Consider the following 19,656-nt stretch of genomic DNA (forward strand, 5'->3'; position numbering starts at 1 on the left):
GGGGCAGCTTCTCATAAGGGTTTACCTTTCATCTAGAGAATTCCAGGTGAAGCAAGCGAGAATGACGTGCGCTGCTGCTTTGCTTATCGATCACCAAAAAGACTCGGAGCGTCTATCTGTGGTTCAAGAGGAGATACTCGGGATCAAATCATTAAGATCCATGAATTATATAGCCTCAGCATCTGTGCCTTACCGAGGTGTCCTAGCTCAGATGCCTTTCTCTTTTGTCTCTCTCTCTCTCTCTTTCTTTTTTCTTTTTTTCTTTTTTTCTTTTTTTTTTTTCAAATGCCTACAGTACACCGGTTCAATGGCAGTTTGATATGAAACTAAATGGTTACCCTCGCAAACAGCACCTTATCGCACTGAGTGACATCTCGGAAGTGGGGGGTCTGCTACAAAGGCTAGATAGGTATACACCAATACCACGGAGATACCAGGGAGATAAGGTGTCTTAGGTCACATATTCAATCAGCCTGATGTTCATCAAACGTGGAAAATGGGAACTTGGCGAGTTGAAGTCGAGTGACAACATCACGGTGGTACTTCTGGAAAAGTTATCTCTTCCAGACCATAGCTACCTACCTTCTGCACTCCAAAGTTCTCTCAGCCCTCTTACATAGCATACCTCTTATTTGACCTCCCTAAATTCCTCCATCATGGATGATGCTGCCGGTCTAGCCATTGCCTTCAAGGAGGCTAAGAAATCATATGAACAAGGAGGAATTCCTGTATGTCTTCTTGATATTCTCTTCTACCGGGTACCTACCAATCTCCCTCGGAATAGTATATATAAATCACAGAAAGAGATTCTTACAAAGAAAACTCCTACCGAGTTTCGACACGATCAAGCCTACCCTTAGGTTCCCCGACACATGGCCTTACATACCTAGCCTTGCTAATGATCCCAAACCAACCCATACCCCCAAACAGATCGGAGCAGCACTCATCTCCAGCACCGGCATCGTTCTCGGCCGCGGCCATAACCAGCGCGTTCAGCTTGATTCACCTATTCATCATGTACGTACGTACGTCCCTGGCGTCATTTCATACATACTTCATCATCCCCTCCTCGGCGTGAACCATAGTATACAAATCAATCCAACCCCAACCAACCAACCACCTAAACTAAACACAGGGCGAAACCGCAACCCTTTTAAACGCTGGCCGCCTCCCCGCTTCCACCTACGCAAACTCAACAATGTACACCACCCTTTCCCCCTGCGACATGTGCACAGGGGCGATTCTGCTTTACAAGATCAGGAGGGTAGTGATAGGAGAGAATAGCACGTTCAAGGCAGCAGGGGAAGACTATCTGCGCCAGAGAGGGGTCGAGGTGGTGGTTATGGATGATCAAGAGTGTAGGACATTGATGGAACGGTTCGTGAGGGAGAGCCCGGGGGTTTGGTGGGAGGATATTGGTGTTGTGGGGGAGGAGAAGAGGGAGGAAGGGAGATGACCATGTTTTGTGAATGAATGATTCTGGTGCTGTAAGAGACAGAAGGGGAGGGGCTCTGTTACGGAGCGTCTGAACAGATAGAAGGCGTGCTGGAATATGATTGAGAAGGCTGATCAACTAACTGCACTGCATCTGTTCCTTCTAACTCTACTGTAGCTGCTTAATTAAATATCCTCCGCTCATGCCACACACCAAAGTGAAGTAAAAATGTCACTAAAGTCAGCAATAACAAGCTAAGTACGGTAATCATCCTATCGTCTCCTATCCGACCATGCTATGTAAACAAAGTGCAAGCAAAGGAAAAGTAGTCCAGTCCGGGACAGTCCAGTCCAGCCCCAGTTCCTTTCACCCCTTACGTCCCTCCCTGCACTTCAGCAAAACTCGACCCGAACTTATGCAGATAATACATTTACAAGTACGTATTGGATGGCTTTCCCGAAACTCCACAGCAAATACAAATCGGTATCTTTGACGCCATTTCTAAACCCTTATATCAACATCTTTTTTCTTTTTTTGTCTTCCACTCTCCTTTCCTTTTTAGTCTCCAATTGCGACTTGGAAGAGAGGTTCGATTGATGTCTTGCAAACAATCGAGATGGCTTATGGCCGCCGATCTTCTTCTCTTATTCGAGCGATTAAGAACCCCTTCCTTTCTCTCCACGAATTCGTATAAAGTCGTTTGTCACCTTCGTCCCTGGTCTTCATCTTATACGATAACACGTCATGGAAGATTGCACACCCAACTCCAAGAACGTCCTAGTGGAGGAGATTACGAAGCGACGGACTAGAGCTCGCGCCAGTCTTCATGTCTTTTGGCTTGTTATCCCTCGGTGGCGGTGGCAGACCTGATACCTGCTGGTAAGAAGAGGTGTGATGCAGAGGAGGCGGCTGGTTTTGCTGCGCAGTATGGCTGTTCCAATGCCTTAGAAAGGATAGGGGTTGGTGTTGCTCTGCGGCAGCAGGCTGAGGTGGGAGCCCAGTAACGTGGTGTGGAGGCAACGCGTGGTTCAACATGCTATGGGGTCGTAAGTCTGTTCGTAAATCCGTAGGCGGTCGCAGATCGGGTGGTCCTCCGTGGCTATGGAGAGAGCCTCCTGATAGATAGGAGCCGCCGCTCGGAGTGGTGGGCTGGCCGCTCACCCGGCGAGGCGAAAGTGGCAAACCATCCATCCTTGCATAGGGAGATGGATGTGCTATATGCCCATTATGCCCATTATGCCCGTTTTGGGGAGGAGGAGGCGGGGGTTGAGCGTGTGTTAGGTTCGCAATCGAGAGCGAGGGTGACGGCCGTAGATGGTTGGGTGGTGCCAATGAAGACATGCTGTTCAACGGTGGTGGTGAAGGACCAGTGCCGTTCAACTGTCGTGCTGGATGCAACGGTGGTGGATGACCTGATGGCTGACGGTGCCAGTCGTCGTAAGGTCTCGGAGGTGCCGATCCAAACAGGGACTGTGGCATAGATGGGCCCCGAGGCGCGAGGCTCGGGGGAAGTGTCGGTGGGGGAGCAACCTGCGGGGCGACAGGGCCTGATACAGGAACAGGAGGGTGTGAGACCGGGGGACGAGTGGGCGCCGGGTGAGCTAAAGGAGGCTGGATGGGGGCTGCCTGGACCCCGGGTGACCAGTAAGGACTTGGGCCAGGTTGTCTACTACCTGGAATATCCATCACAGCTGTTGGGGCCGTTGTAACTGGGGCTGGTGGTGGTGCCACCGGCGGCGCCTGAGATACCTGTACTGGGTGGACGACTGGCTCAACGGCAGGAACCAAGAGTGGCGCGGGAGGAGGAGGGGGTGTTGGCTCCCTCTTAGGATGCACATGTGGTTGACGCCCCTCCTTTTTGCACTTGTGGCATTGAACGCTCCTCTGCTCAATGAACTTTTGTGCTTCTGATCCCAAATTACCGCAATATCCATTTACGAGCCCACGCTCCTGGGCTTCATCGATGGGGTACCACTTGGGACTCACATCAGTCCCACAAGTCAAGCATATCTTGCTGCCTAGTTGTCGGCAGCCCGCGGTTGATTCTCCATGATCCCCGTTAAGCAGGTGAATCGTCGAGATTCGTCTCGCTTGGTGACTCGTTGATGTCGCAGAAGATGAAGTAGGCCGAGTGGTTGGAGTGATTTGGATGGCCTTCCTGGCGCAACCCGTAAGAGTCAGGTCTGCCTGCTTGTAGTTTTGAACATAGAGCTGTAGTGCGGTCATGCCACTTTCGTCCACCTTTTCGTGCATTGGGTGAAATGCGCCCTTCTGAGGCGCATGTTCCTTGCACCAGATCGTGGCCGACATTGTACCACTTTCACTCCCGAGAGTAACGATGTTATGCTGATCACGGCGAGAACCCTTTACCGGTGTGATGTCAAAACCGAGGACATAACCGGCCTTGTGGGCACACTCAACGTGGACTGGCGACTTGCAATGATAGCAGCTGACACAAGCTCCGCCATCCTGTTTGCAAGCTCTGCAAATCTCCGAGTACTTGGTTCGGTTGATCAATGGGATTCCCTCAATAGGGGCAAGCGCTTTGGCATTGCCAAACTTGACTTCCGGGGTCCAAACCGCGCAAGTAACATGCACCCAATTGTTGTCTGCAGTCCGCTTCAGGGGTTCGCGCGGGTCGACAGGTCGGTTCAACTCCTCTTGCTTCTTCCGATAGTATTCCGCAGCCTTGATGGCATTCTCCCGCTCTTGGCGTTCACGCTCACGCTCCTTTTCGGTCTTCTTTTTATGGGAATTCTTGGGTGGCCCTACAAAATCATGCTCCGTTTTTTCAACCGGGCAAAGGACGCACTTGTAGCTCTGCAAAAGTGTTAGTAGACGACAACAATACTTCAGAAAACATTCGTTACTTACCAATGATACCTGCGGACTCTTGTCGTTCAGGCACATATCGCACGTCCATTTCCCGGGAGCCCGATGCTCAAGGACACCATAGCAGTTACGATGGACTGTCATCCGGCACTCCTTACATGAGAGATGTTGATCGCCCATAGGTTCCATCTGACGACAAATAGCGCAGGGTAATGTTCGCGGCTTCGGGATTTCGGGAACCGGGGGCGGTGGAGGCGGAGCGGGCTTCTCAATAGCCACCGGCTTCTCGACGACCTTCTCCTTCTTCTTTGTTATGACTGGGGTGGGAGTGGATGCCACACTGCCCGGCTCTGACACTGCGGGCTCGAGCTCCTTCTCCTTCTCCTTTTCCTTCTCCTTTTCTTTTTCCACCTTTTCGTTTTCCTTTTCCTTCTCCTGGGCCTTGTCCTTGTCCTTTTCGCGAGTGGATCCCTTGAGCTTCTTCCGCGGCGGCTCTTGACCAGCCGCTGGCGGCTCGTGGACAAGCGTTGGAACAGGCGTAGGTTCGGGGGTGCGAATCTTGGTGTTGGCAATCATTTCGTCAGCCGCGAGCAGCTCCTTGTAAAGGTCTTCGTCGACCTTGGGCTTCCAGTTACGGCCTGCGAGCTGAGCAACCTTCTTTGCAACTTCGTCCACGTCTTCCCACTGGATAGCGTATCGGCGCCAGAGCTCGGCGCACCGACGGCAGAGAGCAGGAATGAACTCCCCCTTCTTGTCCTGCTTGGTACTGCGACCACTAGTCTCGCCGATGGGTTGTGAAATAGTGGGGGCACGACGCCATTGCCGCGACGCCTTGGTGCCGCAAAACTTGCACATGAACGCCTTCTTTCGGGCTTTGGCCTTGCCTGCATCAAAAGCTGAATCGTCGTGGTCATCTGCAACGTCGTCGGCCTGCTTTGTGGCAGCAGCCTCGGCCTTCTTTGCGTCCCTTTTCCCCTTTCTCGCAGCGAAATTACCCCAGATCTGCTTACCTCGCTCCGTTTTCTTCCAGGTATAGTAAAATCGGGTTACTGTTGCCGGCTTTAGAGTCTTGACGTGTTTCATAACGAGGTGCAACTCGGAGCCGTATTTGCCAACACCCTCCTCGAACTTTTTGAGTTCGGCAGGAGTAAGTTCGGGCTCCTTGAACTCCGCTTTGGGGACCTTGGACAGCTGCTGCAGGGCCTTTTTAGGGTCAAAATCATTTTTGAAGAGGAGGTCTCTTGCAACATCCTGCAAGTTCGTCGATCGTGGAGGAAGACCCAGCTCTACCGCCATGCCTCTGGCCTTGTCCATGAACTCGTCAATGGCTTCGTTGGGCATCTGCTTGCCGCAGAGTTCAGGAGGCTTGTAGAGTACTGTGACGGTATCATCACCACCTCTCTCGACATAACCGGCAGGCTCGTCCTGTATCCACTGAGGACGTGTCTCTCGCTTTTTACGTTCTGCTTCCAAAAGAGCCTGTTGCTCCTTGTTGAGCTTCCCGTCTTTTCTGCCGGTCTTCTTGATCTCGAGAGGCTTCACATACTGCACCGGGCGGCCATACCACGGCACCACAACGGCCTGGTGGCGCGGTCCTAACCGGGTGCTAGCACGGGGGAAGATGCGATCATCGTAATCCAGGGCATCCTCGACCTTGCAGTGCATTCCTAGGTAACGATATGGCCATAGGCTGCACTGGTATATCTGTTCTGCCGTGGCCTCCTGGTGCAAGTCCTCGGTGGCCGGACTAGTGCGACTGCTCATGCCAGTCTGGACGCCGGGCGGGTCCTCCTCATCGTCTTCGAGAAACTCGTCGTCATCGTCAAAATGGGTACCGTTGGGATCGAGGACGTTGGGGGTGTTGCGCGCCTCCAGCTTGCGCTCTTGAGCACGGCTGCATGCAGCGCAGGACCAGGCAAAGCCACGCGACGGTTTCTTGAGCAGCGGCGGCCTTACACAGTTCATATGGTACGTGTTTTGACACACGGCACAATCCACCGAATCATTGCTGTTGCGGGCGTCAGCACATCCATCGCTTGCTGGTTGGTTGAGATGGGGGAGTGGTAATTGACAAAGACAAGGGGGAGTGATATGCGAATGATGGGGGAGCAAGGGACCAGGGGGGGTGGGGGCAAGGCATTGAAATGGGGGACCGCGACATGCTGCAACGTCCTGTTCCTGGGACGGGCCCACACTTATTGGCCAAGCCCAGAGGCACGAGTGCGAAGCCAAGCCGCGCCAAATCAAAGTATACCGTCCATCAGGATGATGCACAGACCACCTAATGCACTGAGCACCAAACCACCCGAAGAAGGGGGGGGGGGGGGGGGTTGTTTGCAGTTAGTGTGTTCCCGTCCCGGTACCGCGGGTGGAAGGGGTGCATCGAAAAAGCAAGTGATGAAGTGAGTGAGGTGAATCAAGTGTGAGAACAAAAGGGAAGATGGAATCCGAACCCGATCTGAGGCAACACAGAAGGTCCACGACTTACCTGGCGCAGTAGCCGACGCACCGCTTGCAAGTCTTGACCGCACTGGTTAGTTCCTTGCCTCGGCCTTGCTCCACCAAAATGTACTTCCATCTCTCGTCCAGCACCTTCTTGACATGCTCGGGCACATTGATGATCTGCTTGGTCGGAATCACCTCGTAGTTCTTCTGGATATATCGGTCGTACAGCTTCTCGAACCAGAAACAGTCGCGCAACCTCTTATACGCCGCCAGGTCTGGGATTTCCGTCTTGTGCCGAATCTGACACTTGCCGCGCAGGGCCGTCAAAGGACTAATGTCCGAGTGCATCGTGGCGAAAACCATCCGCGTATCTTGCACTCTCCGACCAATGTCTTTGGGCCGGTAGTACCAGTTGACGCGCAGCGCGTCCACCGGCTTTGTCGGGTCGTTTTTGGTGTGCAAAAACTCCATGATGCGGCCCAGGTAGTAAGGCTCTCCAGGCGGCTCACAGACCAGATAAACGTGATCTGCAATCCATGTCAGAACGGCGCCTCTCGACACACCAAAAAAAGAGACGAAAACCGGAGCCATCATTTCCCCATAGGGAATTAGGCGCAACCCCCCCAAAAAGTAGAAGAGTTCACAACTTACCGTTCACCTCAAGAACAGTGCCGTCATCAGCCACCATCTTGTCGTCCTTGGGCATCGCCTTGGTGTTTTCAAAAGTGAGGAGATTCGTCTCGCCATAACCAGCAGCCGTGCCCAGATCGCTCACGGGCCCATTTGTCGGTGTCTTGCTGTTGCCGTTGTTATCGTTTGAAATGGTCTTGACCCGCTTGTTGTGCGATGTCGACGAGTTTGCTGCACTGGTCGGCGTCTGGCTGCTGGAAGCGATTGCTGCAGGATCTGCTTTTCGCTTTTTGGACTTTGTGGGGCCATTGGTAGTGGTGGTGGTAGCAGCCCCGTTTGCGGCCGGTGACGTCGAAGGTTGACGAGCCTGCTGATCTTTGGTGCCGTTGGAAGAGTGGCCTTTGCGAGAATCGTCGATTGTGGGAAGCGGCTTCCGTGAGGTCGACGTCGAGGTGGACGTGACGGTGGTTGCTGCTGATGTACCGTTTACCGCAGTGCGTGGCGCTGGCTGAGATGCACCATTTGTCGGCGATGACGATGATGCTGATGGCGTTGCCGCTTGCGTTGTTGCTGATGATGCTGATGCTGCGGCTTGCTTCGAGGATCCCTTCTTGGCCTCACCTCCTTCTCGACGATCCGGATACAATTCGAAAATGTCCATGTCGAGGTCCCGATCCTCCGCGTAGTTGATGCGAGAATTGCCTGTGCGATTTCGTGAACGCGTTCCATAGGGGTTGGCCGCCGTGCTGCCATCTTTGGCGGCGGCGGCGGCGGCTTGTGCGCTTGTCTGTGTTGACTTGCCCATGGGGGCGTCGGTAGAAGGTTCAGAATTATTTGGGGGAAGAGGTGAGGGATCCAACATCCGTGGGAGAACGTTAGATATAGAGGTAGATGAGGTACCGGAGGAGGTTGCTGCGGGAGGGTTGGCTGACTGTTTGGTCGAGTTTGCATTTACACTTGCGGTTGCCGCGCCCTCCTTCTCCTTGGCAGATAAGGTGCGACTCGCAGAGTTTGTCTGCTCCTCAGAGGGAATCACATGTTGTGTTTTTTGGGCCATGGTGCTGAAACAGTCAAAATGCCCGGCAAACCTGGAACCTTGAACCTTACAAGAAGTCAAGTGGGTGACGGGTGAAGTGTGTGCCTAGTGGCGCTCTTGATGTAGTGAATCAGATCTCCAACTGAACGTGGCCGAAAGGACTCGTGAACAGAGACGGCCACTCGACGTGGACTATGAGATGCTGGAAACGTGAGATGAAAGGGCCAGCAGATCGGCCATAAGGTAGGTCAGAAGCGTGCCGGCGCCCCGTGCAGACGACCAATGCCGTTGGGATCAAGTAAGATAGCTTCCAACACCCAAACCTGAAGTGAATCTGAGTTGGACCTGAATCTCAGGCTGACCAGGATGCTGATATGCCGGGGGAGGGAATGGGCAAGGCGAGTATGCGAGATGCCGTTTGGAGCAGCAGCCGTGGGACGACCGTGGCATAGACGGGACTGAGGAGCTCGAGGTAGGGTCAAGTCGCAAGAGGCGGCACGTCGTCTTGGTGGTAAAGGCGTAATATGCTGGTCTGTAATGGGGAAATGCTGTCAAAGTTGCGGCGGCCGGTAAAAATCCCGTCTGGGCTGGGGAAGACGTGGGCAGCCTATACACGGTCCAGATCAGGCAAGTCGGAGTGCATGTGGGAAGGACAAACCCAGCGTTGTTGGCGAAGAGGGAAGAAAAGGGAAGGGGGAGAGAGAGAGAGAGAGAGAGAGAGAGAGAGAGATATGTGTGGGCAAAAGTAATAGTAATGGAGAAAGCGACTGGAGCGAGAAACGTCAAGTGGAAATGGGCAAGGATTCATCAGAAGAGGAAAGGTACCTTTTTTTTTTTGGCAAGGTCTTGCAGGGTGGCTCGTAATAACGGTCCTAACGGGGGACGGGGACCTAGTCGTTGTCTCTCTTGTACACACACTACTTATTTGGCTGGCTGGATGAATGTGGGTATGACCCATCATGGCCTCTATGTAGGTACACGACTTGCGGCTCATCATCACATCGAACTCGATTTTTCTTCCCGTCACGAGTGCCTCCAGGCATATGTAGGGAGGTTATTGTTGGTGGGAAGAAGACGTGAGAGACCTTTGTACAGCGACGAAATATGGAGTTCGATGTTCGAGGTCGGGTGCCGAGCGGACTTGCTCTTCTCTCAATATCTCGACGGGATGCTACCTAGGCGGGCAGACCTTGCCTCTTGTCTGACACTGCACTCTTGTAATGACAGTCACGTCTGCCGAGCGGTGGTAAAAATCCCCAGGGCATGATGGGTATTATGCTCGAGCCTCGAGTTAGTTCTTGGGGGGGGGAAAAGTTGAACACCTATTCAAGTGAGCAAGAAAAAGAAACTGCGACGACCAGGTGGGCTTTCCATCAACCTTCCAGCACCAAAGAGCCCGCACATTCGCAGGGCAGCCGAACCTACGCAACTACCTCTACTTACCTCCTAGCCTGCCCACACAACACACATTCGGATGGGTGGATCCGGATATCGCTAGTGCCTGGAGGTACAGGCCAGGTTTCTGCAGGGGTCTGCGACTCCCGCATTCAGTTAGTGTTTGTTTGATCAAGTGTTAGGCCGTATCATGTATCCCCATGGGATTTCCTAACATGCGCCAGCCATGCAGCCACCATCGCGAGACTTGGCTGATACCTCACGATCCCTCCCGTCTACCTCGCGGCAGCCCCAGGCCCCCGAAAACCCAGCGAGGAGTAAAACCTCTTCAACCTCATGCCGTTCTCCATTCTCCTCCGTTCCTTTCCACTTCTCCCACCTTCAATCTCTGGCCAAGCCCTGCCGCAAATCTGTCCATCCATCCAACTGGCACCTGCTCCGGCCGCTCCACCCTCAACCCGAGACGCCGACTCGTCCGACGGCCACCTTTCATTTTATCACGTCTTTTATTGTTTGGCAATGAACTTGACCGTTAGTGTTCTCTGCATATTCCATCAACATGGTGGTCGGTACACGCCGCGCCCCACTCACTCACAGTAAGATGGCGTAAAGTCGCCACGCAGAAGAGGCTCGATTTCGCGGTTCGCTCGCTGGCCTGCTCTTCGTCCTTTGATTGCCGGCGTGCGGCCCTAAACTGTGCGCGTCCGCCTCGCCAGTTCCAGTTTCGTTCGAGTCAAGGTTGGACCAGAGGCTGAACTGTGCTGACAGGTAAAGCCCTGGCCTGCCCTCGACAGTTTCTGTCTAGTTCTCGGCCATATGCTGGCTGGGTGGTCATGATGTGTGCTGTGTGCCGTGTGCCTGGCACGCCTGGGAAACAGCGGTTCTAGATACATGGCCAATGTACCCGACAATACTGCGTGTCATTGGATGCTCTGTCTCACGCTTGTATCTCCGCGCGCCCAGTCACCAATCGAGCCAGCCGAGCCGGTCTGGACAACATGTCTCCGACTCTTTGGACCCAATTCGACATCAAGGCTCTGCTCAGCGTCTGGTGATTGCGTGGATGCAATCCAACGTCCTACCATCGCAACATCACACTTTCCGTTGTGTATTTACACTTCTCGGCCTCATCAGGGCCATGGGCTCAAAATTTAGGCTGGCGTATGGATGATGAAGAAGCTTCTCATCATTCTTCCTCTCGCTCAGGGGACGCTCACGTCTACCTACTCATCTCTCGTCAGGTTCTTTGTTCTGCAATCTTTTTGTGGGCTAGGTCGGGGATTCCAGATGTGGGTCATGATGGCTTCCTCCGCAAATCCCACGCTGACCCCATCATTCGCCCTCCCGCCTCCCCTTTCCTCAACCTCAGTGCTGCAACATCTCTGACACGGCCAACGGTCGGTCGATTTGAAGAGCTGCTGTGAAAGAAATGCTCGTCGGCAACCCATCACTTGCCAAGATATACGCAACACATATAACAGCAACTAGGCCGCTAGGTGAAAGAGATTTGGCTTGGTTTGGCTTGCCAGGTCATTTTGGTGTAACACCGCCTTCCTCGGGTTGTGCTGCCCCTGCCTAGATCTTCCCTAGCGGCTTATTATCGGCGTCGTTGCGCCCCAGATCTTGCAGCCAAGCTGCATAAAGGAAGAACACACTGAAGTGAATAACCTCAGTATCGAGTTCACCAAAAGTCGCTGGTTCACGGTTGACTTTATCAGGACCCTTTGCCAAACATCTGTGTTTGAGTGGCCCGTGATCGGCGATCACGCGTGCACGGGTTCGCGGTTTTCTTGGCACGTAGTCGATGCTTCCTGAGCTTGGCGAAAGAGTCCACCAACCGCAGTGATGCACTTCACAGGTAAAGTGAATAGGCAAGCACCGCAACCGCGACTATAGACCATCGTCGGTTATCGTCTCGGATCACTCAAGATTTCTTTGGGAAAATGAAAGAGGCCGGCTAGGTTGAACTGTTGTGATGTCGTCCCAAGACACCCGATTAGGAGAGGTGGGATCCCGAAAACGCCCACGGGCATTTCCATCTGTGCTTCAGATTGCTTCCCTTGTCGATCCCTGGCATCTCCACAGTTCATCAGTGTTCCATTCTCTGCCCATGTGCTACTCGCCAATGTTCCCCCGTATCCCTGGAATCTCTGTTATGGGCGAGACAGCTTCATCAGCACCTTTACAACAATTGCATTTTGGCTGTCGAATGAGTGCAACCATACCTACGGCACTCGTCTCTGGAAGGACAAGCAGTCGCATAACTCAGCCAGGCGACAAGTGGGAGTAAAACGGGTGGTAATCCGTTCGCCGCTAGTGCCTAGCTGCCTTCAGCGCCAGAGAACGGAAAACTCTACGGCATCCCGTTGTGCGCAGGGTTCGAGCAATTTGACCGCAATCGTGCAAGGCTCGGCGTGACCATGTGCAACGGACCGGAAAATTCATAAAAACAAGATAATCCACGGATAGAGGGACCCCGGCTTCATAGGAGAACTCAATGATAGTGACACCCATCCCTTTGGCCGAGCCATGAGGAGTGTTGACCAAGTTGCGACTCAATGGAATGAAGTCAGGAAGACAGTATAAGACCTAAATTCATACCCTGATCACGCACTGTGACGAGATGCTTGGGTGCAGGACTGGAGATCTCGGCTTTGCGCGTCGTCCTTTGGTTTTTGCCTCGGGAACAACTAGTCCTCCAGTCATCTATCGATCAATCTGCACTATCTGAACTGAACTCCTGCAATTATTCTTCAGTAATTCGATCTCTCATGGATATGGAAAAATTGACGACCTTTGCGTATTGTCGTCATATGCAATCTCTGCAGCTCATTACTTCAGCTTCCATATTGTCCGACCAACAGAGCACCCCATAAGCAGCAGACATTGGCACTAGCGACATGTTTTCGAGACCGACTTTGCTTTAACTTTCAAGTCACCCCTCTTCTTTGTCTTGACTGCTGCCATCTTCTTGAACTTATCATGTCCGCCAGGCGGCAGCTGACGTCAGTCTCTCTAATCTGTCAACCTTTGAACAGCTGTGGGCTTGTAAGATGATTATTTTGACACTATGATATCAGCGCCACCCGCATATCGCAACTGATGAACTCGCAAAGATGTGGTATCCCTTCCCATGATTTCTCACCGAGAACACTTCACCACCCAACCCATATGTGCCATCATTTCAATGTTTGAATCCGTCAATTCTGGCTGCACATTGCCATTGCGCCATCATAAAATCTCGAGGGAAAGCGAAACTTTGCCTCAGCACAGAGTGGGGACCCACCAAGCATCCTGCCAAGCAAAGCCCCCATCACAGCAGGAAGTTTAACGAGCTATTCCGCCGTTCGTCTGGAAGCCGACCTGATATTCGCGCTTCGTTACGCTAAATGGGAGGTCTTGCTAGGGGGCTTGTTTGCCAAATATATCCAGAGTAACAGCCTCCTGCACATTCTCAACGGGCTCGCATGAAATCTTACTTCAATTGAGATTGCAGATCATCACCTGACTTCGAGATCAAATACGCAATCCAACGGTTCTGAAAGGCTTGTAATTGCTAACAAGTTGTGTCCCTGACATACATAGTACACTAACACTGTTCGGTTCCGACTTTACACGCCAGCTTTTAGTTTCAACGTGGCAGTTCGCGGTCCAGGGAGGGTATCGCGCGCAAAAAGTGAGGCGTTTCAGAAGGGCGCCAACTGTGGTGATGGCGTTTGGGGCAACTTGGAAAAGCTAAATGGCCGGCCGTCAACAGGAACAGGCTCCAAATTTCCATCCGACAGCACCTCCAGATCGTGTTCCTAAGTAGGCTTGTAAGCAAGCCAATTGCCCAAACATCTATCAGTTGCCGAGTCTGCATGGTTACTTGCATGGTTTCTGTCTTCCTCAACCAGCGTAACAGGATGACTTGTTTGCAGTGAGCGATGAAGGTTCACAAATTAGGGTGGAAGCGTCAAGGAAACGGTCAGTAGAGGCACAGGGATCGGCTCTAGTTCCATGTGGGGGGCTGGATTGAGGAGAGCATGTCCTTCAAGGTTTAACTTGCTTCTAGCGTGAACCGAATTGGACATTACGGATCCTATTATCCATGCCGATTGGTCAACACCGATTGAACCTTTTGGACCACCGACAAAGAGAACTGCCCTGGAGTCAGGAGCGAGCGACCACGAACGACGATCGAGGTTGACGGCGAGATCTTGTCTGGGATATACAATCTAGTGTAGTGCTGCTTTGTTTTTAGTGTACATAGTACCTAGGTACCTTGTTCACTCCTAATAGTGTATACTGAACGAGTTTTTTTCCTTTTTTTTTTTCCTAGACAGTCCAAACATCTCAAGGACTAAATCAATGGCTGAGTATATATCCAAAAGAAATCAACAAGATCTAATACGGTGTATTTCATTTTGGGAACAGTATATTCACAGCTTGACAACGCCCGGGGAAGTTGATCCCAGGTCTTGAGCTAACATTGAAGGCAGTATCAGACTGTAGGTCAAGACCCCAAAAGTGTGACTCCCGAGCCGAGCGAGCGAGCCTCAGTTCCGTTCAGTTCTGTGTTCGTTACTCACCTCTCTGTGCTCTACTCCGTGCTGCATCTTTCCCAGCTTCCCAAATTCTTACCATCATTGCTATGGTGTTATTGGTAATCGAAAAAATGAAAACATAGCGTTTTCGTTGCCCAACATCCTAAGGTATTAAAAGCCCGATTGGATTTAGTAGATGCGTAAAAGTAATAGCCACACGAAATTTTCATGCTCGCCTTTGCTGGCGACGATTTATAATCCAGAACGCGGGCAGGCGAATTTTGCAAGCGGACTCGGCGGCGGCTTGGTGTCGACAGTACAGGTCACACCTTCCCTGCATGATGCTTCGAAGCACTCAGTGCGGCCGGCAACCGGACGACACTGGCTACCTGTTGGGCCAAAAACCACGAAGATCGTGCCTGACAGAAGGCGGAACTCTGTGGCTTGTGATGTGGCTGCCACCGTACAACGGAATGAGGTTGTTGAACGCTTGAATACATTTAACTTGATGTCATGACCGTTAACCGTTTTTGTGATTGAAAGAGGTCGAACTACCCTCGCAGATCGTTGGCTTGTCTGAAATAAACATTGTTGTGTTCAAAACTGCTATTAAGGAGTGGTGCATGCCTCAGTGGCTGATGTACCACCTCCCAGTCGACGTTGCCATGTGCGCGTTCGAACGAAGGATCACAAGACAGTGATTTGAGAGGAAATAGGCAATCAACATCCATCTGGCAAAATCACAACAACCGAGTCGCTGTCACGAGATCGGTGTTTGACGTACATTAGATTAGGATAGAAGAAGAATCTAGTCAAAAGATCTTGAACTTCCCTTTGTAGGCGAGTGTGTTTGGAGTTGTCAACTCTACCGACAAGGCCCGAGCTTGTCCGTGCATAAGTGAACATGGCATCGTCCATAATTGTTTATGCACCTTGCTGCCCACCACAGCAGTTTACAACGACTGGCCTGCTCCCAACACGATGTCTCGAGGGGCAAAACGCGTTCAGCAATCAATGTTGCAAATGACGGAGAAGAAATAGGCAACAATGAGCCCTTGTCTGCTTCTGGCTGACCATCTGTTAGAATACCTTTTTTTATTTAATTTTTCTCTAGATGTTAAATGCAATTTTCTGTTCATTCCTGTCCCATCCGATCGCGCATTTTGATCGCATCGCAGTAACAGCTCCATCGTCCCTTCACTTCCTGTGTCGCTCGGTTTCCTGTCACCTGTCCGAATTGCAATCATTGTGTTCATCGACTTTTGCGATCACATTACAAACTTCACCACTCGCTTTTTTGCTTGGAGCATAACGATCCACATTTGACCGATTTCATTTGCGTCGGTTCTCCTCTAGCTTCATCACAGTCGCCATCCGGTTATGTCGCATAACTGGCAACCAAAGAAACCAAGTCCAGTCGGCATATGGCATAAGACAACCCTGCAGGAAGCGAGAGAGCAGCAAGAACTGCAAAGGCAACAGAATCAACCTTTCCAACAACGGGCCGTACTGACGACGACGACCAATGTGGCCATTGGGCAAAAGCGCTCCATAAACGACGTCCGGCCTCAATTATACAATGGGCCTCCAACAGTCAAGCGGCCTACACCGGGGCCATCCAAAACACCAACCCCAGGCTTCACACCATCAGCCTTTATGAAAGCATCCTCCGGCCCTCCTCCCCTCACAGCAAGCACCATAGACTACGCAGACCCAGTTGCCACCGCCGCCAAGGGCGGCATCCCTTCCGAGTACTCGCAGCGTCGAGCCCTACCCTCAACGCCCACTTCCACCAGTGACCCCTTGCTCTCCCTGTCGCATCCCGTATACAAGCTGCCAAAGCAGCTCGTAGCCAACTTCGCCTCCCTAGGAATCAAAACCATCTACCCGTGGCAGAAGCAATGTCTGCTCGGCCCCGGCCTGCTCTCCGGCGACAAGAACCTGGTGTACAGCGCCCCGACGGGCGGCGGCAAGTCGCTGGTTGCCGACCTGCTCATGCTCAAGAGGGTTCTGGACGACCCGGCCGGCGAGGCCAAGGCCATACTGGTGCTGCCGTATGTTGCGCTAGTGCAGGAGAAGGTCCGTTGGCTGAGGAATGTCGTCAGTGGGATCTCGAGGAGTGGGGATTTGGGGCAGAAGCAGCCTCATCTGGAAGGGAAACAGCAACTGTGGGCAAGGAGGCCGGATAAGGATACCATCAGGGTGGTGGGATTCTTTGGTGGAAGCAAGATGAGGGCTACGTGGGCGGATTTCGATGTTGCGGTTTGCACAATGGAGAAGGTGGGTGGATGTGCAGGCGTATACTGACTCCAATGACTGCGATGCTATGCTTCCGCGAATGAAATTCTAACGGTTACGAATCGTAGGCAAACTCCCTCATCAATGCGGCTATAACAGATTGCTCAATATCCAAACTCAGAGCTGTAGTGCTGGATGAGTGCCACATGATTGACGATGGCTATAGGGGATATTTGCTAGAACTGATGACTACGAAACTCTTATGCCTGGACCAGCAGGTACAGATCATTGCAATGAGTGCCACGTTGACAGTAAGCATACCTTTGCCTGGTTTCTCTCATGAAGTCTGGACCTGCTGACTGTACGTGTAGAACATCCGTCTCCTGAAAGACTGGCTAGGGGGCCACTCGTACGAGACACACTACCGACCTGTCCCTATCGAGGAACACCTCGTCTACGACGGCAAGATATACCCAGCAACCACAACCGCCAGTCTTTTGAAAACAGCCAGTCAACTAGACACCAGAAATGCCACCACCACCACCACCACCACTACTACTACTACTCAAGGGCCACCTCCCTCCACTACCTCCTCCCTCCAGCACATCCGTTTCATCCACCCCTCCCTTCACCGCGAGTTCAAAGACCCAGTCTTGAACGCCGTCGTCGCTCTAGCCAACGAGACTGCCCGCGCCGGCTACGGCGTCCTTGTCTTTTCCAGCAGTCGCGCCGGCTGCGAATCCGACGCCGTCCTGATCAGCCGCGTCTTGCCCTCCTTCCAAGAAGCCGACCCCCTTATTCGGGAACGCCGTCTCGACCTGCTCAACGACCTCCGTAGCTCCTCCACGGGTCTCGACCCCAAACTCGAGCAGACCATCCCCTGCGGCGTGGCCTTCCACCACGCCGGACTGACCACCGAAGAGCGCGAGCTGATCGCCAACGCCTATGACGCCGGTACCCTGAAAGTCTGTGTGGCCACCGCCTCGCTGGCCGCGGGCATCAACCTGCCCGCGAGGCGGGTGATTTTGCACGGCGCGCGCATGGGTATCGACCTCGTTGGCCCGGCCATGTTGCGGCAGATGCGCGGTCGAGCCGGGAGGAAAGGTAAGGACGAAGTGGGCGAGACGTATCTCTGCTGTCGAAGAAACGACCTGGAGGCCGTGGTAGACCTGATGCACGCGGATCTGCCGCAGATCACGAGCTGTCTGGTCTCGGACGAGCGCCGCATACGGAGGGCGCTGTTGGAGGTGATTGCGATCAAGCTGGCGACGAGCAGGGAGGCATTGGACGAGTACGTGGGGAGGACGATGCTGGCTTGCGAGCAGCGGTTGGCGGAGAAGGAGACGGATGAGTGGGAGGATCAGATCAGGGGCTATATAGAGATTGGGTTGGAGAAGTTGAAGGAGATGGGGTTCATCACGGTAACGGTAGATGAGAGGTTCGAGACGGCGAGCTATAGCACTACGAAGCTGGGAGGGGCGATTGTGGCTAGCTCGCTGGATCCGGAAGATGGAGTGTTTATTCACAAGGAGTTGGAGAGGGCGCTGAAGGGGTTTGTGATGGATGGGGAGATGCATGTTCTGTATAACTTCACGCCGGTGTCGGGTCTGGGAAATGGGACGTCGGTCAACTGGAAGGTGTTCTGGAACGAGATGGAGAAGCTGGATGAGAGTGGGTTGAGAGTGATGAGCTTTCTGGGGTTAAAGCCTGTAGTGTTAAACAGGATGTGAGTGTTGACGATGTCTGATCGTGGGACATGGCCCAACGCTAACTGCAACTGCAAAACAGGCTACAAGGCGGCATCCTCAAGGAAACCACAGACGAAGAAAAGGATACTGCCCGTCGCTACCACCGCTTCTACCTTGCCCTCCAGCTCCGCGATCTCTGCAACGAAGTTCCCATCCACCGCGTGGCGCAGAAGTATGATGTGCCCCGAGGTACCGTCCAGACGCTCGCCCAAACCTGTCAGGGGTTCGCCGCTGGCATGATTAAGTTCTGCGAAGCCATGGGATGGGGCGCCATGGCGGCAGCATTGGACCACTTCGCCGACCGGCTCAAGGCCGGAGCCAGGGCTGATCTGCTTAGTCTGTCCAAGATCACGTTTGTCAAGAGCCGGACAGCACGGGTGTTCTGGGACAATGGCTTCAAGACGGTGGCCGTCATCGCGAATGCGGATCCTAAGGAACTCGTGCCCGTGTTGATGCAAGCGCAACCGAACAAGGTCCGGCTGGAGGTCAAAGATGAGCAGAAATACCTGGATAAATTGCTCGCCAAGGCGAAAATTATCACGGATTCTGCGAACAGAATATGGCGTGAGTATCTGAGACTCTTAACTTGCACTTCTATGGGAGCTAACGAAGTATGTGAAAGAAATCGAGATGCAACAGGAACTGATGGAAGAGGAATAGGGTTCCTAGTTTCCTCAACCTGTGAAGCCCCAGCAAACGATAAACGCTGGATGAAGCATTCGGCCTTGTTTTGTGATATACCTCGAGCCATAACGACCAGGGGTCATCGGCGCTCCTCAGATCAAGATCCATGCTCAGATGTGTAACGACATTCAACAGCTCGAAACGGTAGTCTACGCGTCATCCCGGATTCAGAGACAGAAATATGCCTGTTCATAGCATGGGCAGTGTGCACATATGTATGGTTGCAATTCAAGCCGATCAGCAGTCTGGATTCCCGAGCGAAAGAAAGACAGGAAAAAAAAGACTCTGGTCCCCCCAACGGCCGGGAACAATGGAACAGCTTCGTAGTCGAGAATCCTGTACCTAGCCTTCTCATCCGGCGCGGCCAAAAGTCAATCAGGCCATATTGTACTTCCCAACACGATGGGAAGGACACACACAAGGGAACACCGCATTGGTATCAATCTCAGCTGGCCTTGAAAGAAACCTCCCCGCCACGGCGGGAAATGGTCGCCAAGCCAGCCACAATCACTTCATCAGACCCTGCCTTTGGGAGAGACAAGGTAGGCATAGGGAATTAGGGAAGTAAATGTATCAGGCATCTTCCAGAACTTGATCATTTTCATTATCCGTCCGTGTTACACCCATAGCCATGATAAATAAGTTGTGGAGTGTGTGGGTGTGGTCTCACTCTGGGTTTGGTGTTTC

General features: G+C 52.7%; 3 protein-coding genes across 5 annotated transcripts; 2 read left to right on the forward strand and 1 right to left on the reverse strand.

The window, feature by feature from the left end:
- Positions 1 to 413: 413 nt before the first annotated feature.
- NCU07413 (cytosine deaminase) lies at positions 414 to 1,637 on the forward strand. 3 transcript variants are annotated; one of them, XM_011394864.1, is made up of 3 exons: positions 414 to 728; positions 931 to 1,021; positions 1,136 to 1,581. In XM_011394864.1, the coding sequence occupies exons 1-3, from the start codon at positions 709 to 711 to the stop codon at positions 1,454 to 1,456; spliced, it is 432 nt and encodes a 143-aa protein (XP_011393166.1). In that variant the 5' UTR covers positions 414 to 708; the 3' UTR covers positions 1,457 to 1,581. The 3 variants fall into 3 exon arrangements, with proteins under 3 accessions (XP_011393166.1, XP_011393167.1, XP_011393168.1); XM_011394865.1 differs by having other exon boundaries at positions 931 to 1,017; XM_011394866.1 differs by lacking the exon at positions 931 to 1,021 and having other exon boundaries at positions 649 to 728; positions 1,136 to 1,637.
- On the reverse strand, positions 1,545 to 9,162 carry NCU07412 (PHD finger and BAH domain-containing protein). The gene is made up of 4 exons (XM_953320.3): positions 7,364 to 9,162; positions 6,756 to 7,239; positions 4,310 to 6,275; positions 1,545 to 4,255 (listed from the first exon to the last, which is right to left on the reverse strand). Exons 1-4 carry the CDS (start codon positions 8,397 to 8,399, stop codon positions 2,213 to 2,215), a joined length of 5,529 nt encoding a protein of 1,842 aa, XP_958413.2. The 5' UTR covers positions 8,400 to 9,162; the 3' UTR covers positions 1,545 to 2,212.
- A 6,149-nt stretch (positions 9,163 to 15,311) lies between these two features.
- NCU07411 (DNA-directed DNA polymerase theta) lies at positions 15,312 to 19,570 on the forward strand. Its single transcript, XM_953093.3, has 5 exons — positions 15,312 to 16,579; positions 16,666 to 16,848; positions 16,909 to 18,263; positions 18,326 to 18,849; positions 18,908 to 19,570. Exons 1-5 carry the CDS (start codon positions 15,680 to 15,682, stop codon positions 18,943 to 18,945), a joined length of 3,000 nt encoding a protein of 999 aa, XP_958186.3. The 5' UTR covers positions 15,312 to 15,679; the 3' UTR covers positions 18,946 to 19,570.
- Positions 19,571 to 19,656: the final 86 nt, after the last annotated feature.

This window comes from Neurospora crassa, linkage group I (assembly GCF_000182925.2).
Source record: "Neurospora crassa OR74A linkage group I, whole genome shotgun sequence".
Lineage (NCBI taxonomy): Eukaryota > Fungi > Ascomycota > Sordariomycetes > Sordariales > Sordariaceae > Neurospora > Neurospora crassa.